Source organism: Apodemus sylvaticus, chromosome 16, assembly GCF_947179515.1.
Source record: "Apodemus sylvaticus chromosome 16, mApoSyl1.1, whole genome shotgun sequence".
In the NCBI taxonomy this organism is placed as follows: domain Eukaryota; kingdom Metazoa; phylum Chordata; class Mammalia; order Rodentia; family Muridae; genus Apodemus; species Apodemus sylvaticus.
In genome coordinates, this window is record NC_067487.1 from 11,704,587 (window position 1) to 11,728,819 (window position 24,233).

Sequence of the window (24,233 nt, forward strand, 5' to 3'; positions counted from 1 at the left end):
TATAATTCTATCTTCGCATTTAGTTACTGGCAGGATTTTGATTTGTAGCGTTTTCTGGCGTTGAGGATTGAGTCTGCGGCTTCACACTTGCTGTGTGCCTACCGTCCCATTGAGCGACAGCCTCAGCCCTCTGACTTTCTATTTTGAGATAACAGAAGGTCTCAAATTCACAATCCTCCTGCCTCAGATCCTTTCCCCTACAGTGTCTGGGATTACCACTCTGGGCCATGCTTGGTTGGTATCCTAAAGGAAGACCCAGAAGAAGATGCATTTGATAATTGATACATTCTAGTTTCTGGGTCAAACTAGAAATCATTTACTCAGTGTTCATTGGCAGCTAATCAAGATGTGTGTGTGTCTGTACACGTACATACAGTTTTAAGATTGTTTTTGTACCTGAGGTAGCCAGATTTGTCAGCCCATATTTTATACTGCTTTTTGTTTTTGCTTGTACGTACCCATGTTGCATGTATAAGTGTGGCTGTGCATGTTCCATGTGTGCCCGTGAGGGTCAGAGGACAACTTGTGGTATGTGTCCTTGCCTTCTGCTTCACTGGGGACAGCGTCTTAGATTCTCTGCTAGCTGGTCCACAAGCTTCTGGGGACTCCTCTGGCTCTACCTCCTGTTCTCATGTTGGAGCACAGCAGTACAGGTACATCACTGTGCCCAGCTTAAGTGGGTCCTGGCATCCAAAATCTAGTCCTCACACTTGCGTGCCAAGTGCTTGGCCCACAGGAACCACCTTCTGAAGCCTGTAGTGCTTTCTGAAATGTGTACATTGAAAAGTGTACCAGGCAGTGGTGGTGCATGCCAAGTTAGTAAATTCCGGGGCTTTTCTCTCATTTTAGGCTCCAGTTGGAGGAAATGGTGCAGAAAACCCTGCTGCCGACCAGCCAGCTAACCCAGCAGGTGAGAATGCAGTTCTGGGTGAGAACCCTGATGCCCAGGATGGTCAAGCAGGAGAGGAGGAGGAGGACAATGAGGAGGAAGATGATGCAGGTGTAGAAGATGCTGCTGATGCCAACAATGGGGCCCAAGGTAATGGCTGCTCCCTCCCTGCCCTGCTCTTTCTTCAGGGCTTCCACTGAAGACAGAGAGTAATGTTTTCAAGTTTAATGATGGGTTAAAGTTCTGTTTATGACCGGTTTCTGTTTTGACAAACTAATTTTTATGAACATGCATGTACATAAGTTGCTTTCTGTGAAAGAGGGAACATGTGTATCACAGTTCTTTACACAGGACTGACCTACTGTCCATCTGTCTGTCCATTCGTCTGACTAAATTAGATGGTTAGGAAACAATGGTTAAGTGTGACCAGGTTCACATTTTGAGGAAGAAGCTTGGTATAGAATTGCCTGATTCTCCCCCCTCCCTGCCCCTCCCTTCTGCTTTCATGGTGTTACTGCATATTTCAAATGAAAAAAGAACTGTAGTGGACACCACAGGCCGGGTGCCACCCCTGGAAACCATTTTTATTTTCTGAAAATGGGAACTCTGGAGGGTAAAATGTATGTTGAGTTGTCAGAGCTCACTGCCTGTCCTCTTGTGTTATCACTGAGTCCACTCTGCTAGTATAGTAGCAGTAGTAGTATATCTGCTGCTCTGAGGTTTGTTAGTTAGGTTGGTTGGTTGGTTGGTTGGTTGGTTGGTTGGTTGGTTGGTTTTTCAAGCCAGAGTTTCTCTGTGTAGCCTTGGCATTCCTGGAACTTACTCTGTAGACCAGGCTGCCCTTGAACTCACAGAATCTGCCTGCCTCTGCCTCTCAAGTGCTGGGATTAAAGGTGTGCACCACTACTGCCTGGCTAATGATACTTGTTTTAAATAAATAAGGTTTCCCAGGGAGCTCAGAATAAGTGACTTTTGAAAGATAAGAAACGAAGTCACATTGGGGAGCAAAAGGCTCCCAGGGAAAGAGGAGAGGCTGAGAGAAAACAGCACGTGCGTGCGGCTGCTGTGCCAGTGCTTAGCAGTCTCCTGCAGTCTGCAGCAGCTCTGAGTACTCTCTGGTCCTCCCTGGTCCTGCCTCATGGACAGGGTGTCCACAGTGTTCTCTGCTTTGACTTAAGTCCTTAGATACTTTCCAACCGCAGGAAGAGTAAAACCCAGCCCAGCCTGCACACTTCCTCTGGGCTTGCTACTTAATCCCTGTCTGCCATTCATACCTTTCTGTTCTTGGGACAGATCTTGCTGTGTAGTCGAGGCTGATTCAGAACCACAGTCTAGGATTATTATTTTATATGTGTTAGTACTTACTTAGAAGTATGTATTCATATGTAGGATTTACAACCTAGTTAGGAATTTATGTCTTATAAATTTTTAAATATGGCTCAGTTTAGCAGATTGTAATTAAAATTGGCTTTTATTGGTTATAAGTTAGTATATGTCAGTAATCTCGAATGTGCAATTGTATTTTCAGATGACATGAACTGGAATGCTTTAGAGTGGGACCGGGCTGCGGAGGAGCTCACATGGGAAAGAGTAAGACCTTTCACTGTCATGTGTCCTTGCGTTCAATCTTAACATGTAGTTTGAAGTTTGGCATATTTACCTATGAACACAAATTTCATATTTAAATTTGATGAAGACAGTTACTAAGATTTAATTTCTACAGACAATCAAGTGATATACAACTTGTAGTAAAGATGATGACAGAGGTCTGTTTTTCTGCCTTTAGTATAAACCTTGTTCCATGGAGGCAGTTTGACCTGATATTGTGGACTTGAGAAAAATTAAGTAAAAATTTAAATTTGAACAGGATTTCCACACACTCATTGATGAAAGTAAAGTAATTGTATAATGAAGTTATGACTGGTTCTGGGTAATGAAAGAGTTAGAGACAGAATGGGTATTTTTCTCTTTGCAGTATTGAGCGTCCATACAAGCCCGTGGCCTCGGACACGCTGGGCAAGCACTGAGCTCCACCCGCTAGCTACTTGACCCAGCTTCACTGTCTGTCTGTCTCAGGAGCTGCCCAGCTGCTCTAGTGTTGGGAACACAGACACGCACCCCTGCCTGCACAAGATGCAGCATTGCTAGATGATATCTTCCATATGACTTAGGGAGACTCACAGTATAATACTTGCATACACAGATTTTTTTTTACTTTTTTTTTTTTTTTTAACATTCTGGGAATGATGGGTTAGAAAGTAGTGATTAGAAGCTATTTAATGATACCGATAGGAAAGCAGTCTTTCTATAAGAAAAGAGTCCTACTGCATCTTAAATTAAGTTGTTTTTTTTTTTGTTTTTGTTTTTGTTTTTTTAATTTTAGATGCTTGGACTTGATGGATCACTAGTTTTCCTGGTAAGTGGAATATTACTTTTGATAGAATTATTTATCTTTGTTATTTGGATAGCCTCAAATTCAGAGTATGTTCTTTTTTATACTAAAAGTCAAAGCAACCTTTGGCTTTTGGTTACTTCATGTTTGAAATTATATTTTATATACTGACAATACTAGAAATATTTAAAGGTAATCTTATTTAAAAACAAAGTTACTAAATATTTGAAAGAAAATATCCAAAGTTACTAGTAATTAAAAGAACTTGGTGCTTAAAGTTGGGTTGTACATGTTCACTGTTTGCACTGTTGAGGGCAGAGCAGGCTTGTCTGCTCCATGGCCAGAGCCGCAGTCTGACCTGGAGAGTCTGCTGCTGGAGGGACGCATCCATCTTCACTTCAGTTTATGGTCTTCAGCTTTTAATTTTTAAAAAATTTACATTTATAAACATATATAGAGGCCAGTGTCTGTAATCCCCTTCTAGTGTGGAACCTGGAATCAAACTTAGGTCATCAGGATACACAGCAAGCACTTTCATTTGGTAAAGCACCTTAGTACTCTAAAGCTACAGCTTCAAAGTAGAGCACTTGGGCTGGAGACATGGCTCATCAGTTAACCTGCTCAGGCTGGAGAGGTGGCTCAGTGGTTAAGAACACTGACTGCTCTTCCAGAGTTCAAGTCACAGCAGCCACATGGTGCCTCACAACCATCTGTAATGAGATTTGATGCCTCTTCTGGTGTGTCTGAAGGCAGCTACAGCGTATTCACATATATAAAATAAAACTTTTATATTTATATATATACACACACACACATATATATATACATACATACATACATGCATACATATATACATACACACATACATACATACATACATACATACATACATACATACATACATACATGAGAAAATGAGAATGTGAGACAGGAAGTTAGAGGTGTGTGTTAGAGACCCAATGACAAACTGCAGTGTGACACAGGAGATTGTTAAGTTTTTCTTAGAAGTCTATTAGCAGGACATCTCCAGAAATGATCTGTTAAGAGATTGAGCATGTTGGGATAGGGAGAGTTAAGGCAGAGAGATTAAAAAAAACATTGAGCGTCCACGGTCAGAATGTGTCACACGTTCTTTTTGGATAACTCATCGCCTTTCTTGCCTGATTGATTTGTGGAAGATTAGGGAAGCCAAACAGACCAATTTTTCTGAAAAGAAGTCAGATCATCTCACCCAGCCTACCTTTGGAAAGTCCTTGTCTTCATGTTGTGTAACTTGGGTTCAGATGATTGAACATGGACAGTGTAGCATGTTGGTATAGAATGTGACTAACATGTGTATGGCATGGCTGCAGGGACAGGCGGATATATACATCTCGGAGGTATAATACATAATAAGGTTAAACACACACACAACTAATTATATAGCTGAATGGATCAGATGACTACGTGAGAATGTGTTTCTGAGACACAACAGAGCCAGAATACCACATGGAGAATGCAGGGACTGGAGACGATTTCATGTAGCAGTTGCTGGGGAGGTAGGGGGATATTTAGTAGTGGACTTGCTGGAGTCCAGAAAGAAACATGGGGAATGTGAGAAGCACTCTGTATTTGATATTAGTGTATTGATTAGAATGAACCTTTTTTCCCCTTGGAACTTTTCATTGTCATTTAATTCAAATCTGGTAGTATTTATAAAATTCTGTGTAATTTGTGATGGACTATTAGTTTTGAAAAGGATATTTTTATAAATTGATTTTATAAATTGATTTATTTTCTGTGTGTAAAAACATGAACTTTGTTTTATTAGTTCTATTTTCACGAGACGTGTAATGAGAAGTAAAAAGTTAAAAATTACAGTCAGTTATTTTCAGGACTTACCTATGACTTAAGTGAAGCTGTTCAATTAAACAGAAATATCTAACACTAATACTTTCTCCCATAGGAACATGTGTTCTGGGTGGTGTCTTTAAATACATTGTTCATTCTTGTTTTTGGTAAGTTGTACCTATACTTTTAGTTTGTGTGGTGTCATACTAGAAGTTTGACTTTTCTAGAAATCTTGTTGCAGGTTTTGGTGATATTTGCACCTTAGAAATATTAAGGAACATATAATGTAGATTTAGTAGCCAAACCCTAGTAAATGCTCTGACTTTTACTTAGTGGTGGAATCATCTTTTGCACTATTTATTTATTATACTGTCTACTGTTAACATAGAGAGAAGATAACTAATTAAGTGAGATTAAGAACAAACTGAAATTTGGATAGAAAGGCTTCAGGAAAAGTAGAAAAATTTAATTACATTTTCTGATTTAATTATAGTGTCATCTTTGCATCTAAAACTTAGTCGAATTCATTTATTATTTCCCAATAATCTGTTATATTTATGATCTGTAAGTTGTTTCCTTAAATGCCATTTTACAGTTGGTTTGTTTGACTGACAATCCCAGTAAATGCGCGTTACTGGGAAGCTGGGATATCCTGTTTCCCGCTCCACTCTGGCAGGACATGGGTGCTGATACACATGCAGCTACTGTCCTGATACCCCCACCCTTACCTTCTGTCTACCATGCTTTCTAAATGGGAAGTGAGATTAAGGGCCTGATGGGGTCAGGTTCAGTACATCTGTGAGAAGGTTATTGGATGCACATTTTGACTTAATGTGACATAGGAGGAAGTATATGATATTATCCATTGTGTTTTTTTTATTCGATATATTTTTTATTTACATTTCAAATGATTTCCCCTTTTCTAGCCCCCCACTCCCTGAAAGTCCCGTAAGCCCCCTTCTCTATCCATTGTTTTATGACCTCTGCTTTTTCTTCACACCCAAGAGGATAATCTGGGGGGTGTGGTGACACACGCCCTTAATCCCACACTCAGAAGCAAATGTAGGCAGGTTTCTTGAGTTTGAGGTCAGCTAGGTCTACAAAGTGAGTTTTGGGACAACCAGGGCTATACAGAGAACCTGTCTCAGAAAAAAAAAAAGTAAGGACTCTGTGGAGTGATAGTTTAGTGGGCCAGCAACCTTCTATGCAATGATTATTTTCAGTACTCTTTAGGTGTTGCAGAAATGCTTAAGTTTTCAGATTCTAGCATGTTAAAGATATTTCTTCTTTTTTAAAGATTTATTCATTTATTTATATGTGAGTACACTGTAGCTGTCTTTAGACACCAGCAGAGGGCGTCAGATCTCATTACGAATGGTTGTAAGCCACCATGTGGTTGCTGGGATTTGAACTCAGGAACTTAACATCTGAGCCATCTCACCACTGAGCTCGCCATCTTACCGCTGAGCCATCTCTCCAGCCCTTAAAGATATTTCTTAGCTAGTTTTTCTGCAGGAGCAATCCAGAGTTAGTCTTAGCATAGTTCTCATGACCAAGGCTGCCATTTTAGTAATTGGTTCTGAGTAAGGAATTTTTTTTCATGGTTTTGTTTTTTGCTTGTTTTTCTTTTTTTGTGGTTATTTTGAGCTTTGAGTGTTAAGAAAACTCATGAGATGTATGTGTTCCCATCAATTTCAGGAACTGGGCATTTGTTTTTAATTTTTAATGTTTATATATTCTCTTTAAAAATGATAGTGACACCCTCTTCAGTATGGTTCCTGTGTCCTTTTGTCAGGGTCTGATTGTTCTCAGGTTATAGAGAATGTTTGAGGACTAGTTGTTGTTTTTTGTCCTAGAATTTTCCATTTCTCAGAGAAGTCCTGGTTCCCTTAGTGCGATCGTGTTTAAAGTGCTCGCTGTCCTAACGATAAGCTCTCTCCTCCCTGCAGCATTTTGTCCTTACCACATCGGCCATTTCTCCCTTGTCGGTCTGGGCTTCGAGGAGCATGTGAGTAGATTACCTTCAGAAACATACTTTGCTAATTATCCCCTAATTAGATGTTTTCTAGGGATATTGCTATTTTATGTGTATAGCTGTCTTGCTGGCATGTGTGTGCACTCTGTGTGTTTTGTTGCATCTCTGGAACTGAGATTATGGATGGTTGTGGGCCACCATACCTGGGCTGAGAACTGAGTGCAGGTGACCCGACTGTGCTCTCAGCTCCTGAGCCGTCTCCAGCCAACTTAGGAACATTCTCAGGAATTCATCTCTCAGATATCTGTGCAAAGGAATGGTTAGTCAGCAAAGCCTTGTTCTCTTTGTTTAAAGCCACTCAATTGCTCAGGAAGTAGGCTGTCATCTTACTAGTCATTTCAAGTACACTATAGAACCTCGCAGTATGTCTGTGTGTGGGGCTTTGACGCACTGCAGGAGAGGCCCCACAGGTGCTTTTCATTGTTTGATGAACTTCTGTATCCCTCTCTCTCCCTTTCCCCAGGCAATCCATAGTGAATTTTGAAAAGTATTAGTGTATTTAATTTTAAAAAAAGAAATAGAGGACTATCTTGGGGTAATAGACTATAGTGTTTGCTCAAGAATTTGCTTATATTTTACATATTGTTATTTCTTTTTTTTTTTAAAGATTTTTTTTTTAAGATTTATTTATTTATTATATATAACACACTGTAGCTGTCTTCAGACACCAGAAGAGGGCGTCAGATCTCATTACAGATGGTTGTGAGCCACCATGTGGTTGCTGGGATTTGAACTCAGGACCTCTGGAAGAGCAGTCAGTGCTCTTAACCACTGAGCCATCTCTCCAGCCCCTTACTTATTGTTATTTCTTAACGGTGAATAAGTATTCTGGTAGATTTTTTAAATTTTTTTATTTAATTATTTTATTTATTTGCATTCCAAATATTGTCTCCCCTCCCCGAGTTTTCACACACACCCATTGCCTCTGAGAGGGTGTATACACACACACACACACACACATACACACTCTGAGAGGGTGTACACACACATATACACACACATACACACACACACACACACACACACACACACACACACACATACACATACACACGTGCACGCGCGCATTCCCCGCATCCCCCTTACCTGGGCATCAAATCTCTCCGTAGCCTCTCCGTCTGTCAGATAGATTCTTAGTACCTTTTTCCTAAAACATTTTAATACCATAGAAAAGCACACCCATAACTTGGCATCCCTCAGCTCCTTAGTAGTGAAGCGTGTTACTGAGCATGTCTGACTCCGGCAGCAGTTAGGTGGGTGGCTGTGCGTGTCAACAAGACTGTCTTTTGTGATGAGAAGGGATCACCACAGCTGGAGGTTCCAAAGGTCCATGGAGTATGACTACCTTTATGGGCTCTGTGAAGATTTCTGGATGACTGGGCTCACTTGTTCCCCTTGTGTGGGGGTAATTCTGAGATTTCTTTTAGGAGTGTTTCACTGTCTGCTCCTGCTCTGACACCTCTGGTGGCTGCCTGTAAGCACCTAGAGGGCTGAGATGAATGGTATCAGCAGTACTAAGTTTCTGAACTGTGGCTACTTAATTACCTGTAATTCAGAAACTGAAATGTTAGGAATGAAAATTTTGTTATTCTATAGACTTTTGCTTTCTGCAAGTCTCTAGAACAGTTTTGGAAGGTCAGAGAAGCTTAAACATTTAAAGTTACTTAGGGTCTGAGATAATGTTGTCAGATGTTCCCAGCTGTGGGCAGCCTGGGCAGTGTGCGGCGGCTGCTTTAGCAGTAAGCCCTTAGCAGACTCCTGGTTTTGAGATTAAGGGCTGGCTGATAAGATTGTGGTCTAATTGGGACATTTCATTCACTCTGTTGTCTTTGGATAAAATACTATATAATATTTCTTCAGTCTTCAGTAATATTTAGCAGTCTGTATGTGAGAGAGCCTGGTTTGCAGATACTGTATAAAAGAGACTTCAGTTTTTAATGATAAATATGTAGCGCCAACACTTTACTTACTATCATGCTGGATCGTGTGTACTTTTAATCCCAGCACTCAGGTTGAGGCAAGTGGATCTGTGAATTCAAAGTCAGCTTGCTTTACAGAGGGCAGGGCCACACAGAAAAACCCTGTCTTGAAAAGCAAGCCCAACCCAACCAAGCCAAGCCAAGCAAGCCACAGTTTAGTTTCTGTCATTCAGATTCCTTAGCATACTGAAAAACTGGGTTACCAGCCATGTGGGAAAGTCTTATTATATTTATTTGTTTTATTTTCAGGTCCAAGCATCTCATTTTGAAGGTCTAATCACAACGATTGTTGGATATATACTTTTAGCAATAACACTGATAATTTGTCATGTATCCTTCAATGAACCAGCTTAGCTCGGAGGTCCATGCCATTCAAATTGAAGAGTTCTCATGAATAGCAAAAGTTGCTTTTTCTTCATAAAAGTTAGTGTTGGTGAAGGGATAAATGTGGGCAGATTTGAAATAAATGAAACTTGTCATTACATTCAATATCTTCTGAAGAGTTCCTTCCTCATAGGTTTTTTCCTTGACTAAATGCTGCAGGCATTGGCAACTCTTGTTAAATTTCATAGGTCTCGTCGCTTGCTGGGCGTCTGCTATATTGTGGTTAAGGTAATCCAGTTGTAAATAAAGCTGAATGTGCTTTGTCCTCCATTTGATTGGTATTGATGAACTTTATTTCTATTTGATTAAGGTCTCTTTGTTAGTTGTGGTAGAAATCGGAGTGTTCCCTCTTATTTGTGGCTGGTGGCTGGATATCTGTTCTCTGGTGAGTTGATTACTACTGCGATATCTCATTTCAAAGCTTCAAAACACGTTTAAAAACATTTCTTTCAAAGGAAAGTATTTGGTGATTTACTTATTTTTGGAACAAAACACTATTAAGTCTAAATGTCAATTTGTCTTGAGTATTAACTTTTTAATGTTTTTTGTATGTATTTGAATATCAGGGTATTTTGACTGGAGCTTTATAACTATTGGTGAATTTTGTTACTTTTTTTTTTTTTTTAAAGCTTTATTTATTATATGTTAGTAGACTGTAGCTGTTTTCAGACACCCCAGAAGAGGGCATAAGATCTCATTACAGATGGTTGTGAGCCACCATCTGGTTGCTGGGATTTGAACTCAGGACCTTTGGAAGAACAGTCACTGCTCTTAACCACTGAGCCATCTTTCTAACCCCCAATTTTGTTACTTTTTTCTTCTAAATTTTATAGTAACGGTGGCCAGTTTTTAAAATTATGTTACTAAATTTTAATGGTTCATAGTTTTGAATTTTCAAAATATGTATAGAAAAGGTGCTTTGGTTTTGAGATTAACATTTGCTCTTATTCTTTACTGTTTAAAACCTTTGTAATTGAGAAATAAAGGTCTTCGGGGTTAAAGAATAGCTTTTAATAGTAAAGGCTGAGAGCATAGGTCTGTCGGGGGATGCTTGCCTAGGGTGCGTGCTGCCCTGGGTCAGTTCTCAGTATGAAGTAAGGGCGATAGCATGTGTCTGTAGTTGTCACCACAAGGAGGAAGAGCCAGGAGGGTTGGGACGTCCATGTTCTCTCGAGCTGCATAGCAGGTTCTAGGCTGGCCTGAGGAACATGAGACCCCATTACAGAGAGGAACATACAAAGTAGTGCAATCGATTATTTATGCCTCACGATTTTATTTGCATCATTTATTTTATTTTGAGTGTTTGCGCATGAGGTGGTGAGAGGACAGCTTGCAGGAGTCAGTTCTCTCTACTACAGAGAGGAAGTTAGGGTAGGCCACCTTGCCTGTCCATGCTTCAGAATTTTAAAGTGGTGTATGTTCTTAGATAGTGTTCTGACTGTGAACTAGCATTAAGAGAACTGAAAGCCTAAAACATTGACATTATCTACATTTGGAGTTCTGACTTTTTTTTTCAAATTAATGTTTATTACACCTTTGTAATTTGTAAATGTGCAAAATATTTTCATTAGAAATTGAAATTTCACAAAATGTTTTAATTTTTGTGATCTAAGCATTGCGAATGTAGGTGGCACAGATCTCTGACCTGCTCTGTTTTGGCTCAGGAAATGTTTGATGCTACTCTGAAAGATCGAGAGCTGAGCTTCCAGTCAGCTCCAGGGACCACAATGTTTCTGCACTGGCTGGTGGGGATGGTGTACGTGTTCTACTTTGCCTCCTTCATCCTGTTACTGAGAGAGGTGGGTCCTGTCAACTGTTTATCCCTCAGAGGCTAGAATGTTTTCCTGACTAAACCGCATTCTCTCCTATTTTAAGAGAGAACTGATAATAGAGGTTGGTTTGATTACTTTCAATCAATGTTTATGTCAAAAAATGGCAATTTATAGTTTTAAAAGTGATCAAGGCTAATTAAAAATTAAAGTTCTTATTTGATATACATCATATACTTACTCCTGTTGTAAACTCCTAAAAGTGTCTGTGATAGTAAATTTGTCCTGTATATCATCCCCAAGAGAGGTTTTATAGGATTGAAAATAAGAAGTATTTAGGGACAGACACTTTTGAGTTACAGAATAGCAGTGAGGATCCTTTATGATCACAGTCCACCTATCAGGGAGCTGGCTGCCTTCATACATCCTGCTCTGAGTGGTTTAAAACTGAGAGGAGGTTAGTATTTCCTTACTGTACCTCTGGCTCTATGAACACCAGATTCTATGCTGTATGCTGGGGTAATACTGAGGTACGAGAAAAATTCCCATCCTCTGCCCGTCCTGGGAGTTAATAAATCCTTTGAAAAATTAGCCTTCTCTACTAAGTCTGTTAATGGAGGAGAAGGCCAGCGAAGGCAGTGGGAATGGAATGTGAAACCACAGAGTGAATGTTATTTGTGCTTTAATCTGTGAAAGGTTTGAGGACAGCAGGGGGTGAGTCCCAGCCTTCCTCTAAATCTATACAATGTATGCTATACAATGTACAGTAATGTTTGTATGTTTTTACCTCAGTGATCCAGAGTTCTTGATAAATTGTTTTCAGTGAGTGTTTTCCAGTTTATGATTAAAAGCAGCAAAGGTCACTAAAAAGCACAGTAGTTTGGTAGTTTCTGGCTAAGGGACTTCCTTTGTCCATAAACTGTTAGGGTTGAGTTTTAGATGCCAGAATCTCTTTAGGACCTCAATTTTTTTTTTTTTTTTTTTTTTGTTAATTTCAGATGCACAGCATAAAGATGTTACTGAGTATCTATCATACTTGAATCTATTTGCAGGTGCTTCGACCTGGTGTCTTATGGTTTCTGAGGAATTTGAATGATCCAGATTTTAATCCAGTACAGGAAATGATTCACTTGCCCATTTATAGACATCTCCGAAGATTTATTTTGTCAGTGGTGAGCAGGTCTTTTTATTTTTAAAAAAATCAAGGCATGCTACCTTTTAGTTTCATACAGCGTTTTTGTTTGTATTCTTTTAGATTGGGAGGACAGGGAAGGGCATACTGACTGTATTTACCTAACCTTGTGGAGCATACTTACAGAGTGCAGTTTCCTAGACTCACAGGAGGGTTGTGCCTTGTTTTTTACTACAGATTGTCTTTGGCTCCATTGTACTTCTGATGCTCTGGCTTCCTATACGTATAATTAAGAGTCTCTTGCCTAATTTTCTTCCTTACAATGTCATGCTCTACAGGTAAGGATTTTTCGTTGCTCTTTTGGTGGTTTTGGGGATTGAACTCGGTGCCTAACACGCTAAGCAAGTGTTATACTGCTGAGCAGCGTCTCTTACGTCTGTAGATATGTTTTTAAAACTTAGGAAAACTGTAATTATTTTTCACTGTTGGGATCTAATATTCATTTTACATTAAACATTGTATGTGATAGTTCCATCTTGCCATACTTTTGATAGTTAAAGTTTTCTTATCTCCCTCTGCTCCTTCCCAAGACAGGGTTCTCAGTGTAGCCCTGGCTATCTTGGAACTCACTCTGTTAATCAGTCTGACCTTAAACTCAGAGATCTCCCTGGCTTTGCCTTCCAAGTGCTGGGACTAAAGGTTTGTGCCTCCACCACAAATGTACCTGCTCAGTACATTTTTTTCAATGACTTACTGAATTTGTTTAAAAAGATTTTTTTTTACCACACTTAAGGAGAATTAGTAACATTGTTTTTCCTTTGTGTACACTTTAACTATGTACTAAAAGCAAGACTCAAGGCTTTCATCATTTTGGATTAAACTTTCCAGTGACTTTATTACCCCAGAGTTCACCTTAAGCTATGAGGAATGAGATTGCTTCCTCAAATTTACTTCTGTCTTGTCAGTTTGTCCTTAAGAGCTTACACTAAAGCAGCTCTCTTACCATGTAGTAGTTTAGTTTCTTCTTCCCTTTGTTCTCGATTTATATCCCAGCCTCATCTCTGCTGTCTCTAGGTTTTCTGAAAGGTAGATTGTATTATTCCTGTGTTAAAAAATTGTCAGTAGCTCCTCCATAGCAGAGGCTACATTTACAGGCAAGAAGACAGGCTTTTGTATAGATAAAATATATAATATGCTTAATAATCACTACTGTTCTAGGAAAAATAAAGGAGCAAAAAGATAGAGAATGTTCAGGAGGGGTTTTAATTTACAAGACGTAACAGAAAAAGACTGAGGTGACAACTAAGGAAAGCCCTGAAAGGAGGTGAGGTCAGGGGTGCTGAACCAAGTGGGTCAGGCAGGCACACTAACACCCACATCTGTTTGACAGGCTAGTTGGGCTAAGAAGGAGAAAGCAAAGTAGTTGGCTATAAAGTGAGAGCAGACATTGAAAGCAGCTCTTTGAGTTTGGAGGCAGTAATAGGCACTTTGACGTTTAGTCAAAAGAGTTGGATTGCTTGTAGAGGGCTGTGGGGGTCACTGTGCTCCTTGGTGATCGGAGACAGAGTAAGAGTGCTTAGGTTAGAAGCAGGATAGCCAGGAAGACAGTGTGAGGAGATAGTGTGTTAGAGAGGGAGAGGGATAGATGAAGGAGACACCATTGGAAACTATGAAACAGTTAGGATTGATAATGCTGTTAGGTCAAAGGAGTCTAGTGTGGATGTGCGCTGTAAAGAAATTAGAAATTTTTTCTGTAAAGAAGTCAAAAAATGAGAAATTCTGTTTTTAGCATGGGAGAGCATGTAGAGTTACATGTATTGAGATATATATGATCATGGAGAGAGCAGGATTAATAGTTTGATAGATGCTTGGTTACATCAGTGTGAATCACGGAGTTCCACTGTGGATACACAAGTTAGGGAATACTACTGTAAATAAAGGTGGTATTCAAGCCAGACGAGTCACAGGCATACAAAGAATAAGCAGGCTGAGGAAGAGGACTGAACTCGGGCCTTAGTGTGTCTAGACTGGGGAGCCAAAGGGGTAGCAGCTGTTTGGAAGCAGTTGGAAGGGTAAGCAGCTCTGTAGCACACCCTAACCTAACTTACGCCGCCACAGCACAAGTGAGCCCCATGGCATGGCTATCGGTGAACACCAGGGGACCAGGCACAGCTCCAGGGGGCTTAGGGGGACAGCCTCACTGCTCGGAGGATGGGAGAAAAGGCTGTAAAGACAAGTTCATTTGGCTTTGGACATTAGTTATCTGAATAGGTGTTTTACAAATTAATGCAGGACTCATGCAGTAAACGTGGCTTTTATAACTGTTGTAGTGATGCTCCGGTGAGTGAACTGTCCCTTGAGCTGCTCCTGCTGCAGGTTGTCTTGCCAGCATTGCTGGAGCAGGGACACACGAGGCAGTGGCTGAAGGGGCTCGTGCGTGCGTGGACTGTCACTGCTGGCTACCTGCTGTGAGTATGGCAGCTGATCCGGGCGTTGATGTCATCTCTCTCTCTAACCTTTCTCGTTTACCTTTTTCTAAAGCCAGGGTCTCATGCACACTGTACAGATGTTCTACTACAGAGTGACAGCTACAGCCCCATATTTTACTTTTAATTTTGAGGCACATTCTTACCCAAGCTGTTCTCAACCCTAGAATCTTTGTACCTTAGTCTTCTTAGTGCTGAGCATACAGGCATGAGCCTCTATGGCTAGTCATGGTTCATAACCTTTCTGAGAGATGTGTGTTCTGTGTTCCACGTGATAAAACCTAGTTGTAGAAGCTGCAGAGACAGCTCAGCAGTAAGAGTGCCTGCTATTCTTCCAGGGGACCCGTTTTATTTCCTAGCACTAATGTCAGGCTACTCATATTGGCCTTTGAGTCTAGCTCCGGGGATCTAGCTCTGTGGGCACCCACAATGCATGTGGCATACAGATACAACATGTACTCAAATAAAACTCTTAGAAACCCTCACTTTAACATGAAACAGTTGAGTACTGTCTGGAGGTTACCCATTCCAGGAGAGTCTACACCCTGTCCCACCTTGTGCATGCTCACTGCTGTTCCTTTTGTGTTAATAGATGTGGCAGTCAAAGGGGCTGGGGTCAGGTCAGTGCATTTGCACTACATGGTGTCTTCTGTGGGGCTGTGATAGGGTCGTCAGTGCATACCAGCCTAAAAGTTCAAAAGGCAGTGCATTTAAAGACTACTTTATACTTATTTTAGGGATTCTGTCCCTGTTATCTAGACTAAATGCTAAGGTTTGATTTCTTTTTTGTTACTTTTTGTGTTGTGAGACAATACCCAACAGAAGCAGCTTAAGGGAGTATTTATTTTGGCTTATGTTTTCAGAGTAGACCCCATTGTGGTGGGGAAGTCTTGGCAGCAGAAGCTTGAAGCTTCTGTTCACATTACATTTGCATTCATGAAGCAGAGAGTGAGGAATGCTAGTTTCTCTCTTACGGCTTGCTTACTCCGTTTATTCTCTCCAGGATCTCTGTCCTGTCGAGAGAATGGTGTCACCTACTTTTAGCATGAGTCTTACCACCTCAGCGTAATTTAGATATTCTTTCACTGGCATTCCAAAGGCTTGTATACATAAGGAAGTTTGTGTGAAGTATGGTATCTTACTGTAGAGTGTAGACTTGGTTATGTTTGATGATTGAACACTGCCCTTTCCCCCAGTGCTGCTCTTGTCTGAATTGTTTGTCCCTTCTGCAGGAGACACAACAGTCATTAAGAAAGAAGAAAAGGGTTTCACTCTGTGCAGCCTAATGCTGACTTGTCAGTGCTTTCCTCTAAATCACTAACTTCTTCCCAGATGTTAGGTGAGGAAACAGAATAGGTTGAATTTGTGGAGGGCCCCACAAGCTAGCTCACAGTTGGAAGGGTTTGATTTGAAGCAGACACTGGCATGTAGTCCATATAGCAGGAGTAACACTCTATATCATCTCTGTATGTGCTTTTTACCCTTTAAGAAGATACGTCACACCTACCATTGTCCCTCTGGCCTGAAATGAGACTCACGGTGTAACTTTTGTGTAGGGACCTTCATTCCTACTTACTGGGAGACCAGGAAGAAAATGAGAACAGTGCAAATCAGCAGGTCAACAATAACCAGCCTGCACGAAACAATAATGCTGTTCCTGCGGGGGAAGGTCTGCATGCAGCCCACCAAGCCATACTCCAGCAGGGAGGACCCGTCGGCTTTCAGCCTTACCGCCGGCCTTTAAATTTTCCACTCAGGGTAAGCCCGTATAGCCTGAGTTCTGTAAATTAATTTTTCTTTCACTAATTTAGAATTAGTGCTGTTAAAATTGGTGCTATGTAGCTATGACATTGGTTCCTAGAAAGAAACTTGTATTACTCTCATTGTGTAGCTTCAATGTTCAAAATAAGTGTATTAGGCTTTGGAGATGGGCACTGTGTGGGGCTAGGATTCCATGGACTTTAGTTCTTGTTTGAGAGAAAAAGATCATAAATTAGAAGCTAGCATGAAGGATAACATTTCAGCATGTCAGGAACTGTAAAGGTATATTAATTTGGCCTCTGATTTACTCCGCATGTACAGCAGCTATTGGCTCAGAACGGAAGTGTGTTCCATCCTCAGTAGGGCTGAGAGGCAAGAAGCACTGTGCACTGAGTGGGCTGTGCACATCAGCCTGCAGGCTCCTCCCTCCGCCTGCTGCTGCCCATGCACAGGTGGTGTGTCACAGCTCCCTGTCCCTCACCGCTCCTCTGCACACAGTGGCTCCTACATCTATTCAGTTACCATGTCCAGTATGTCCTTAAGGGCCTGGCATGCGAGATGTGGGTGGTCCTCTCGTGCCAATAGCTGATGAAACTGGACCAGTTTGACTAAACAGATCTGTTCCACTGTCTTGGCTAGCAGCCAGTGTGGGATTCAAAGTCTTGTTAGATATTTATCCTGATCCATTTATATGCAATTTGTTATATTTCAAATCCCTGTTTATAATGGTTTGAGATTGTGAGTGATCATTTTTAAATTTTGGTAGATTATTTAAATATCTCATCCTTAGTTCTTTTTCTGTAAAAATAGTCGTCTTACTTTTGGGTTACCTGTCAGTCATATGTAGCCATGTGTAAACATATCTTGAGTATCTGATATTTTGGGTGTACATTAAGGCTGTAGAGATTATGCATACAATCTTTGTCCTAAAACTACTTTTAGACTACTTGGGAGATTAAAAAACAAAACCAAACAGTAGCAAATTGGGTTCTCAGAGTAGATGTTTGCTGAGGGCATGTGACTGCTTTGGGGCAGGCAGGCACCACTGGTTTGTAGTACAAGTGCGTGGAAATCCTCTTGGAGGAGGTGACAAATAAACTGCCTTTAATGCGAGAGGACAAATAAACAAAAAAACTAGAAAGGGCATTCCAGGAATGTGCCAGGAAAGGGTATATTTGGCACGGTAAGCTGGGAACTGCAGGGGACTGAGTGTCTTTAGAGGATGGCGTGTACGGAGGAGAGGGGAAGGGCAGGAGGACCTTTGGATAGGCAGCAGCTGAGTGGAGAGCCTTGATGATCATTATGTGTAGTTGGCACTCAAGACTTTATATTTCCTGCTTCTGACCCCAGTGAGAAACACATCTGTTCTGAGGCAGTGGCTTATTCTAAAAAATGTTGCTTATAATAAAGGAAACAAAAAGGTCTTTTCTTCAGTTCTGTGTCTGTGAGTCTTAAAAGCAGACCTCATAGTAAGCACCTGTTTTACTTTTCCCTGGTCTTCACTTGGCCCTCCTGCTGGGGTTAGTAGGCCACATCAGAGACAAGGGTCACTAAGGGCTTTCTCATCAGGGACTCTGCCCTGCGATCTTGGAGAAGGTGGGTAAGGTAGAAAGTGAGCTTTCTGTTGGCCCTGAAAAGGGGGTCTGTTCTTCCTTGTGTGCTGTTCCAATGGTACTTCCCAGCACAGAGGCCAGTGGCTACATGTATGGTTTTTTTGGTTTTTTGGTTTTTGGTTTTTTGGGTTTTTTTGTTTTGTTTTTGTTTTTGTTTTTTTTTTTTTATTTGTTTTTGTTTTTTTTTTTTTGTTTTTTCTCTGTATAGCCCTGACTGTCCTGGAACTCGCTCTGTAGACCAGGCTGGTCTCGAATTCAGAAATCCGCCTGCCTCTGCCTCCCAGAGTGCTGGGATTACAGGTGTGCGCCACCACCACCTGGCTTATGTATATGTATTTACAATTGAGATTAGTGAAAATGAAAAAGTTCTGTTATTATACTAGTCACATGTCATGGGCTCAATAGCCACATATGGCCAATGACTGCTGTGCTAGACAGTGCAGAACTAGATTTCTCTGTAAGCACACAGAACATTCTAATAGAGTAGCAATGTTGCTGAGCTTAGAACAATGGCTATTTTAAATTTGTAATTTTTGGGTGAGCCTGAGTGTAAATATATTTGTTTCTTTTGGGTATATCTGATCTTGTGAAAATGAACACTTATTTTCCAAAGGCTCTCTACCCTGAAAGCACAGGTGTAGGCTGTCTCCTGACCCTTTCTCTTTCTCTCCTTGGCACTGGGACTACAGGCATGTGTCTTATGCCCAGTGGTGGGATTTTATAGTGGGAGTATTATGTGGATTTGAGGAGTGTCAGAATACATAGAGGACATGTGAACCACTTAATGAACATTTGTGTTTTGTATTGCAGATATTTCTGCTGATTGTCTTCATGTGCATAACATTACTCATTGCCAGCCTCATCTGCCTTACTTTACCAGGTATGAGTTTATCCTGGCTTCCAGCTGTTGAATGTTAGACTCTTCTCTCAAAGCATATCATATCAAATAGAGACTGGGACTATAGTCCTAATGTTTGCTTCCTAGGCTATTGCTCCCTTTCGATGGACTCCAGAGGCCCAGGTTCCAGAGACAGGAGCCTATTGCAAAGCGCGCACTGCAGTTGTCATAGTGTGTCGCGGTGCAAGTTTTCAGGAACAGTAAAAAAGTTAGAGTTTTTACTAAAATCTGGGACTTACAAGTGCTGCTCTTCCCTGACATTGACTTTGGTAGAAATGTCAACCAGTGTTTGTTCATCTAACGAGGAAGCTGCTCTTGGTTGGATATAATAACTTGCCGTCCTCTCCCAAGATGCCCTCGTTGGGAGAGAGTCCAGTGCCATTGACAAATCATAGGACAGCTTGGCCTCTGCACTCAAGACATTGCAAATCATGCTGATAGCTGTTATCCACCACGCGGTGTGTTGAGCAGTTGTTTTGATTATACTACTAAGCTAATGGTTTTATAATTAAATTTGTATTAAATATTTGGTCCCATGAGTTATAAGAGTAAGAAAGAACAATTAGGGTCATTACAATTAACTTAAAGTGATGTTTAAAAAAAAAGCAAGGCAAAGAAAGCAAACATTTTTTAAATTAAAGAAATTGTGTGTGATTTTTTTTTTAAACCTTCATTTGGTTAAAAGTGAAATTGTACTATTTCTGTGTAGAGACTTTAACCATTTTTAGAGATTCTTTGAGAATTTTTTAATGTTCCTTCCCCCATTCTTCTCCCTAACTCCTTCCAGATCTCTTTATCTCCCTAAATCCCCAAGTTTCCTTTTCTTTTTCTTTAGTTTAATAACTGATCCAGCCTAGTTGGTATTGCCTATGTAGTATTGAATGTGAGGCCTTTCTTCCACTGGGCCAACAGTTTTCAACCTGTGGGTCACAACCCCTTTGGGGAGCACAGAACAGATTTAATTACAATTCGTAACAGTAGCAAAATCACAGTTATGAAATAGCAACGAAATGCCTATGGTTGTGGGTCAGCATAACACGAGGAACTGTGTTAAAGGTGGTAATACCAGGAAGGTTCAGGACCACTGCTCTAGACAGTTGTCAGCCTATCAGAGTCTACGACCCTTAAAGAAAAGAGACTTTTCCCTGGACGCTGCCATAGTTCTCCAGTTGGGGTCACGGTGGGCTCATGAACTCCTTCCTAGCCATGTGGGAAGTTATCAGCTTGATCCTGTCACACTGTGTGCCAACGGAATCGGCTGCTTCGAGTTCCCGAGTGCTTATGCTGTGGCTGATGCTTTCTGCTCCCTCTTCCTCGATGACTTCTGAGCATGGGGAGTGGGGGGCATGTGATATACCTCCCTTGTCCTTTTCATATCACAGCTGGCTAGCTCCCTAGCTGCAGTGTGAACAGATGGTTTTTAATGTTCCATTCCAAGCTTTCATCAGAAATTTAAAAATCAAAACCTGAACAGTGGTATCCTTTAATCCAGCACTTCGGAGGCAAAGGCAGGAAGATCTCTTGAGTTTGAAGCCATTCTCATCTACAAAGTGAATTCTGGGACAGGAAGTGATACACAAAGAAACCCTGACTCAAAAAACCAAAAACAATAATAAATAAATAAACAAACAAACAAATAAATAAAAGAAACTAGGTTTTTCTTTAATTTAGTAATGTGAGTAATTCAACATCATTGACCACTGTTAAACATTTCCCTTAAATCTCTTCTAGCATGGTGGAAGCGTAATTTAACTTCATAGTAGAGATTTAATGGAGGCACATTTGAGGGTAATGAGGCCTGCTTCTTCCTCCAGGCTACCTCCTAGCTACAACATAACTTGTGAACCCATCTTCCTTCTCAAAGGGAGAGGGAAGAGGGGGGGAAGAGAAAGGATTGAAGAGGTAAAGCAATGGGGAGGGAGGGGGGAGAAACAGGCTATTAAATGTAGAACTAATCTAAAATCTCAGAGGCAAACTGTAAAGTAGACATTTATATAGAGCACTAAACACTTTTTACAGGGTCAATGGTGATTTGGTGTCTTAGAATTAATATGCACATTTACTTAGTTCATGGAACAAATCTATCTGTCCTCTTATGGATTGAACCTCAGGACTCATAAATAGTCGACTGTGCTCCCAGTCCAGTTTTTGTTTGTCTTTAAAAGAGCTATTTTCATATACAGGCTATTTAGTGAGTTGATTTATCATATGGCTTGTAATGCTAGACTGTGCTAGCTTAATTTGACTAGCAGGTAGTATACAGTTCATCAGCAAAACTGTGAGTAAGTCATGTAGCCATGCATCCAGTCTCTCCATACTGTGTGACTGATGGGTCAAGTGGGGTCTGCAGCCAAGCCTTTCTTCCTCCCCTTCCTTTTCCTCTTCCTCCTCTTCCTTTTTTTTCTTCCTTCATTCCTCCTCTTCTTCTTCCAACCTTTTCCCTGCTGAGGCAGGATTTATCTGTGTAGCCCCAGATGTCCTGGAGCTTGCTCTGTAGGCCAGGCAGGCCTGCAACTCAGATCCACCTGTCCCTGCCTTGTGAGTGCCAGGGTTAATAGCACGCACTGCCACTAATGCACTGCCCTGCCCATCCCTGGAGTCTTACAACGGAGGTTGTATTTGTTATGTTGGCTGAGAGATTATCTCTTGGAGAATGGCTAAGATGATGGATGGGAAGTGCTTAGCACACTGACCCTCTATCTAGGTAGTCAGACCCATTAGGAGAACAGTCCAGAACAAGCAGACACTAGAGACTTATTCATCTCTCAAGCCTTGTTGAGAATCAGTATGTGAAGAACATTAATAAGGTCTGCTTGAGCACTTAACTGTGGGGTTGCGCCAGAGCTGCACTGTGACTCAGACTTGAGAGCCCAGCACTCAGGACACCGAGGCAGGAGGATCACTTTTGAGTTTGAGACCGGCCCTAGACGCTCAGTGTGAAACCCTGTCTCACAGCAAAAGACAAAGCTCAAAACTGACGACCTTCAGGAAGATCTAAAGTCTGTACCTTACTGTTCCATATTGATGTTGATTTTTTTTTAAAAGAAAGTTTATACAAAAAATATGTTGAATAAAAAAAAGAAAGTTTATACAGTGTTCTTTGATACTATGTTTTGAGATGTTATTGTTTATTTTAAAAAGCTTAATTTTCTGTGCTAATGAATGGATCATTTGGGAGAAAACCCAAATTGTTTGTAATGTTTCTAGATAAAGTATTGATAGCACAAATAATAGAAAACTTGTATCTTTATCCTATTAGCATAATAATTTCAGTTGGCAATAAAAATAGCAGAAGCACTAATACTCATAACATCCCAGGCCAGAATAAATTAGTAAATGGCCTGGCAGATGAGAATGCATATTCTAGGACAATCAGCTCATTGACTCTCTGTGTTTTGGGTGTTTCTTAATCAAGTCATTCTATTTCCTAAAGGGTTGTTGGTTGGTTTTGTTTATTCTGATGTGAAAATATTTATAGAATGTCAAGATTACAGTTCTCTTTACCTAGCCACATGTCTCATTTGTCAGCCTTTCTATTTTCAGTATTTGCTGGCCGTTGGTTAATGTCATTTTGGACGGGGACTGCCAAAATCCATGAGCTGTACACAGCTGCTTGTGGTCTCTATGTGTGTTGGCTAACCATAAGGGCTGTGACGGTGCTGGTGGCCTGGATGCCCCAGGGACGAAGAGTGATTTTCCAGAAGGTTAAAGAGTGGTCCCTCATGGTAGGTCTCTGTAACAAGAGATTGATCTTATTGATGGTAGTAAATACTTTAACAGCTATTTCCCATTTGTTTTCTTACTGTGTTACTAGTTTTCAGGAGAACTATCTTTTTATCAGAAAGCATATTTGTTTAAGATGGTAACGTTCCATTTCACTTGAACCATAGTTCAAAATGTACCCAGATAAACTTAAGAGTCAACATGAAAAAACTAAGAATTACAGAAAATGCTTTTGGAGATGGGAATGCACAAGTTAGGGAAGTCATTCTCAAAACTCCTGATTTCACACAGGAAGTCCTTTTCTGAGTGTGGAATGAATTCCTGTACACACCAATTGGCTGGGCTAGTAAATATGGTAGGGCACATCTCTGCCTAGTCACTTGGGTAATCAGCTCTGCATTTTGAGGCTTACTTTATATTTTGCTTTCTCTTGGAGTTTATACGTTTATATTATGCAGAAGCCATTTTACTGCTTTAAACGTATTTGCACATACTATTGTACCATGTTAACCTGGTACATATGCCTATGAATATGTAGCTTGTTCTAATCAGACTAGCAAATTCCATGTTTCCATCATTGTACAATTATGTGTTGATAACATGTATATCTATAGTGAGAGATTTATTGTAGATTGAGTGAAGGGGGTTGAATTGCTACTTAGTCCATGAGTAATGAACCACTTACCTATATTTAAAATACAGAGAGCAGCTAAGTTTAGTTGTATTTGGTAATTTATCCTATCTTCAGAAATGCCATGTAAGCCTTTAATCCCAGCACTTGGGAGGCAGAGGCAGGCAAATTTCTGAGTTCGAGGCCAGCTGGTCTACAGAGTGAATTCCAGGACAGCCAGGACTACACAGAGAAACCCTGTCTCCAAAAAAAAGAAAACCTTCCTCTGAAATATATAACATAAAAATGTGTTGGGAATCAGGTCAAACAGGAAAGCAAGCCTGAAAGTGGAGCACAGTTTGTCAAGAAGAAAGATCCTCTGTAATGCTTCTGTGTCTGTTCCGACTAGATAATGAAGACGTTGATAGTGGCGGTGCTGCTGGCAGGGGTCGTCCCGCTGCTCCTGGGGCTCCTGTTTGAGCTGGTTATTGTTGCTCCTCTGAGGGTCCCTCTTGATCAGACCCCCCTTTTCTACCCTTGGCAGGTAAGTATGTGTGTTATCCTTGTGATTATTGCTAATTACTTGGCATCAGAAAAAATACCTTTTTTAGTATTTTTTGTTTATTTGACACAGTTGTTTTAGGAAGATTTTTTATTTTAGGAACCCTTGTAAAGTTGTTGAAATTATTTCTTTTAGTCTTGCTTTTAAGAAATAAAAGCCATATAAATTCC

General features: G+C 40.6%; 1 protein-coding gene across 2 annotated transcripts in view; it reads left to right on the forward strand.

The window, feature by feature from the left end:
* The window catches only part of Marchf6 (membrane associated ring-CH-type finger 6), a 69,018-nt gene that overhangs the window by 32,953 nt on the left and 11,832 nt on the right, over positions 1-24,233 (forward strand). Inside the window, exons 7-22 of one of the 2 annotated variants that reach the window (XM_052159460.1) lie at positions 850-1,039; positions 2,418-2,479; positions 3,273-3,305; positions 5,227-5,278; positions 7,061-7,119; positions 9,375-9,455; positions 9,669-9,737; positions 9,820-9,894; positions 11,174-11,308; positions 12,331-12,450; positions 12,648-12,748; positions 14,741-14,878; positions 16,453-16,654; positions 19,081-19,150; positions 22,697-22,893; positions 23,911-24,045. In XM_052159460.1, the coding sequence (XP_052015420.1) occupies positions 850-1,039; positions 2,418-2,479; positions 3,273-3,305; positions 5,227-5,278; positions 7,061-7,119; positions 9,375-9,455; positions 9,669-9,737; positions 9,820-9,894; positions 11,174-11,308; positions 12,331-12,450; positions 12,648-12,748; positions 14,741-14,878; positions 16,453-16,654; positions 19,081-19,150; positions 22,697-22,893; positions 23,911-24,045 (1,719 nt within the window). The remainder of the gene's footprint in view (positions 1-849; positions 1,040-2,417; positions 2,480-3,272; positions 3,306-5,226; positions 5,279-7,060; positions 7,120-9,374; positions 9,456-9,668; positions 9,738-9,819; positions 9,895-11,173; positions 11,309-12,330; positions 12,451-12,647; positions 12,749-14,740; positions 14,879-16,452; positions 16,655-19,080; positions 19,151-22,696; positions 22,894-23,910; positions 24,046-24,233) is intronic. The other variant, XM_052159461.1, reaches the window with a different exon arrangement.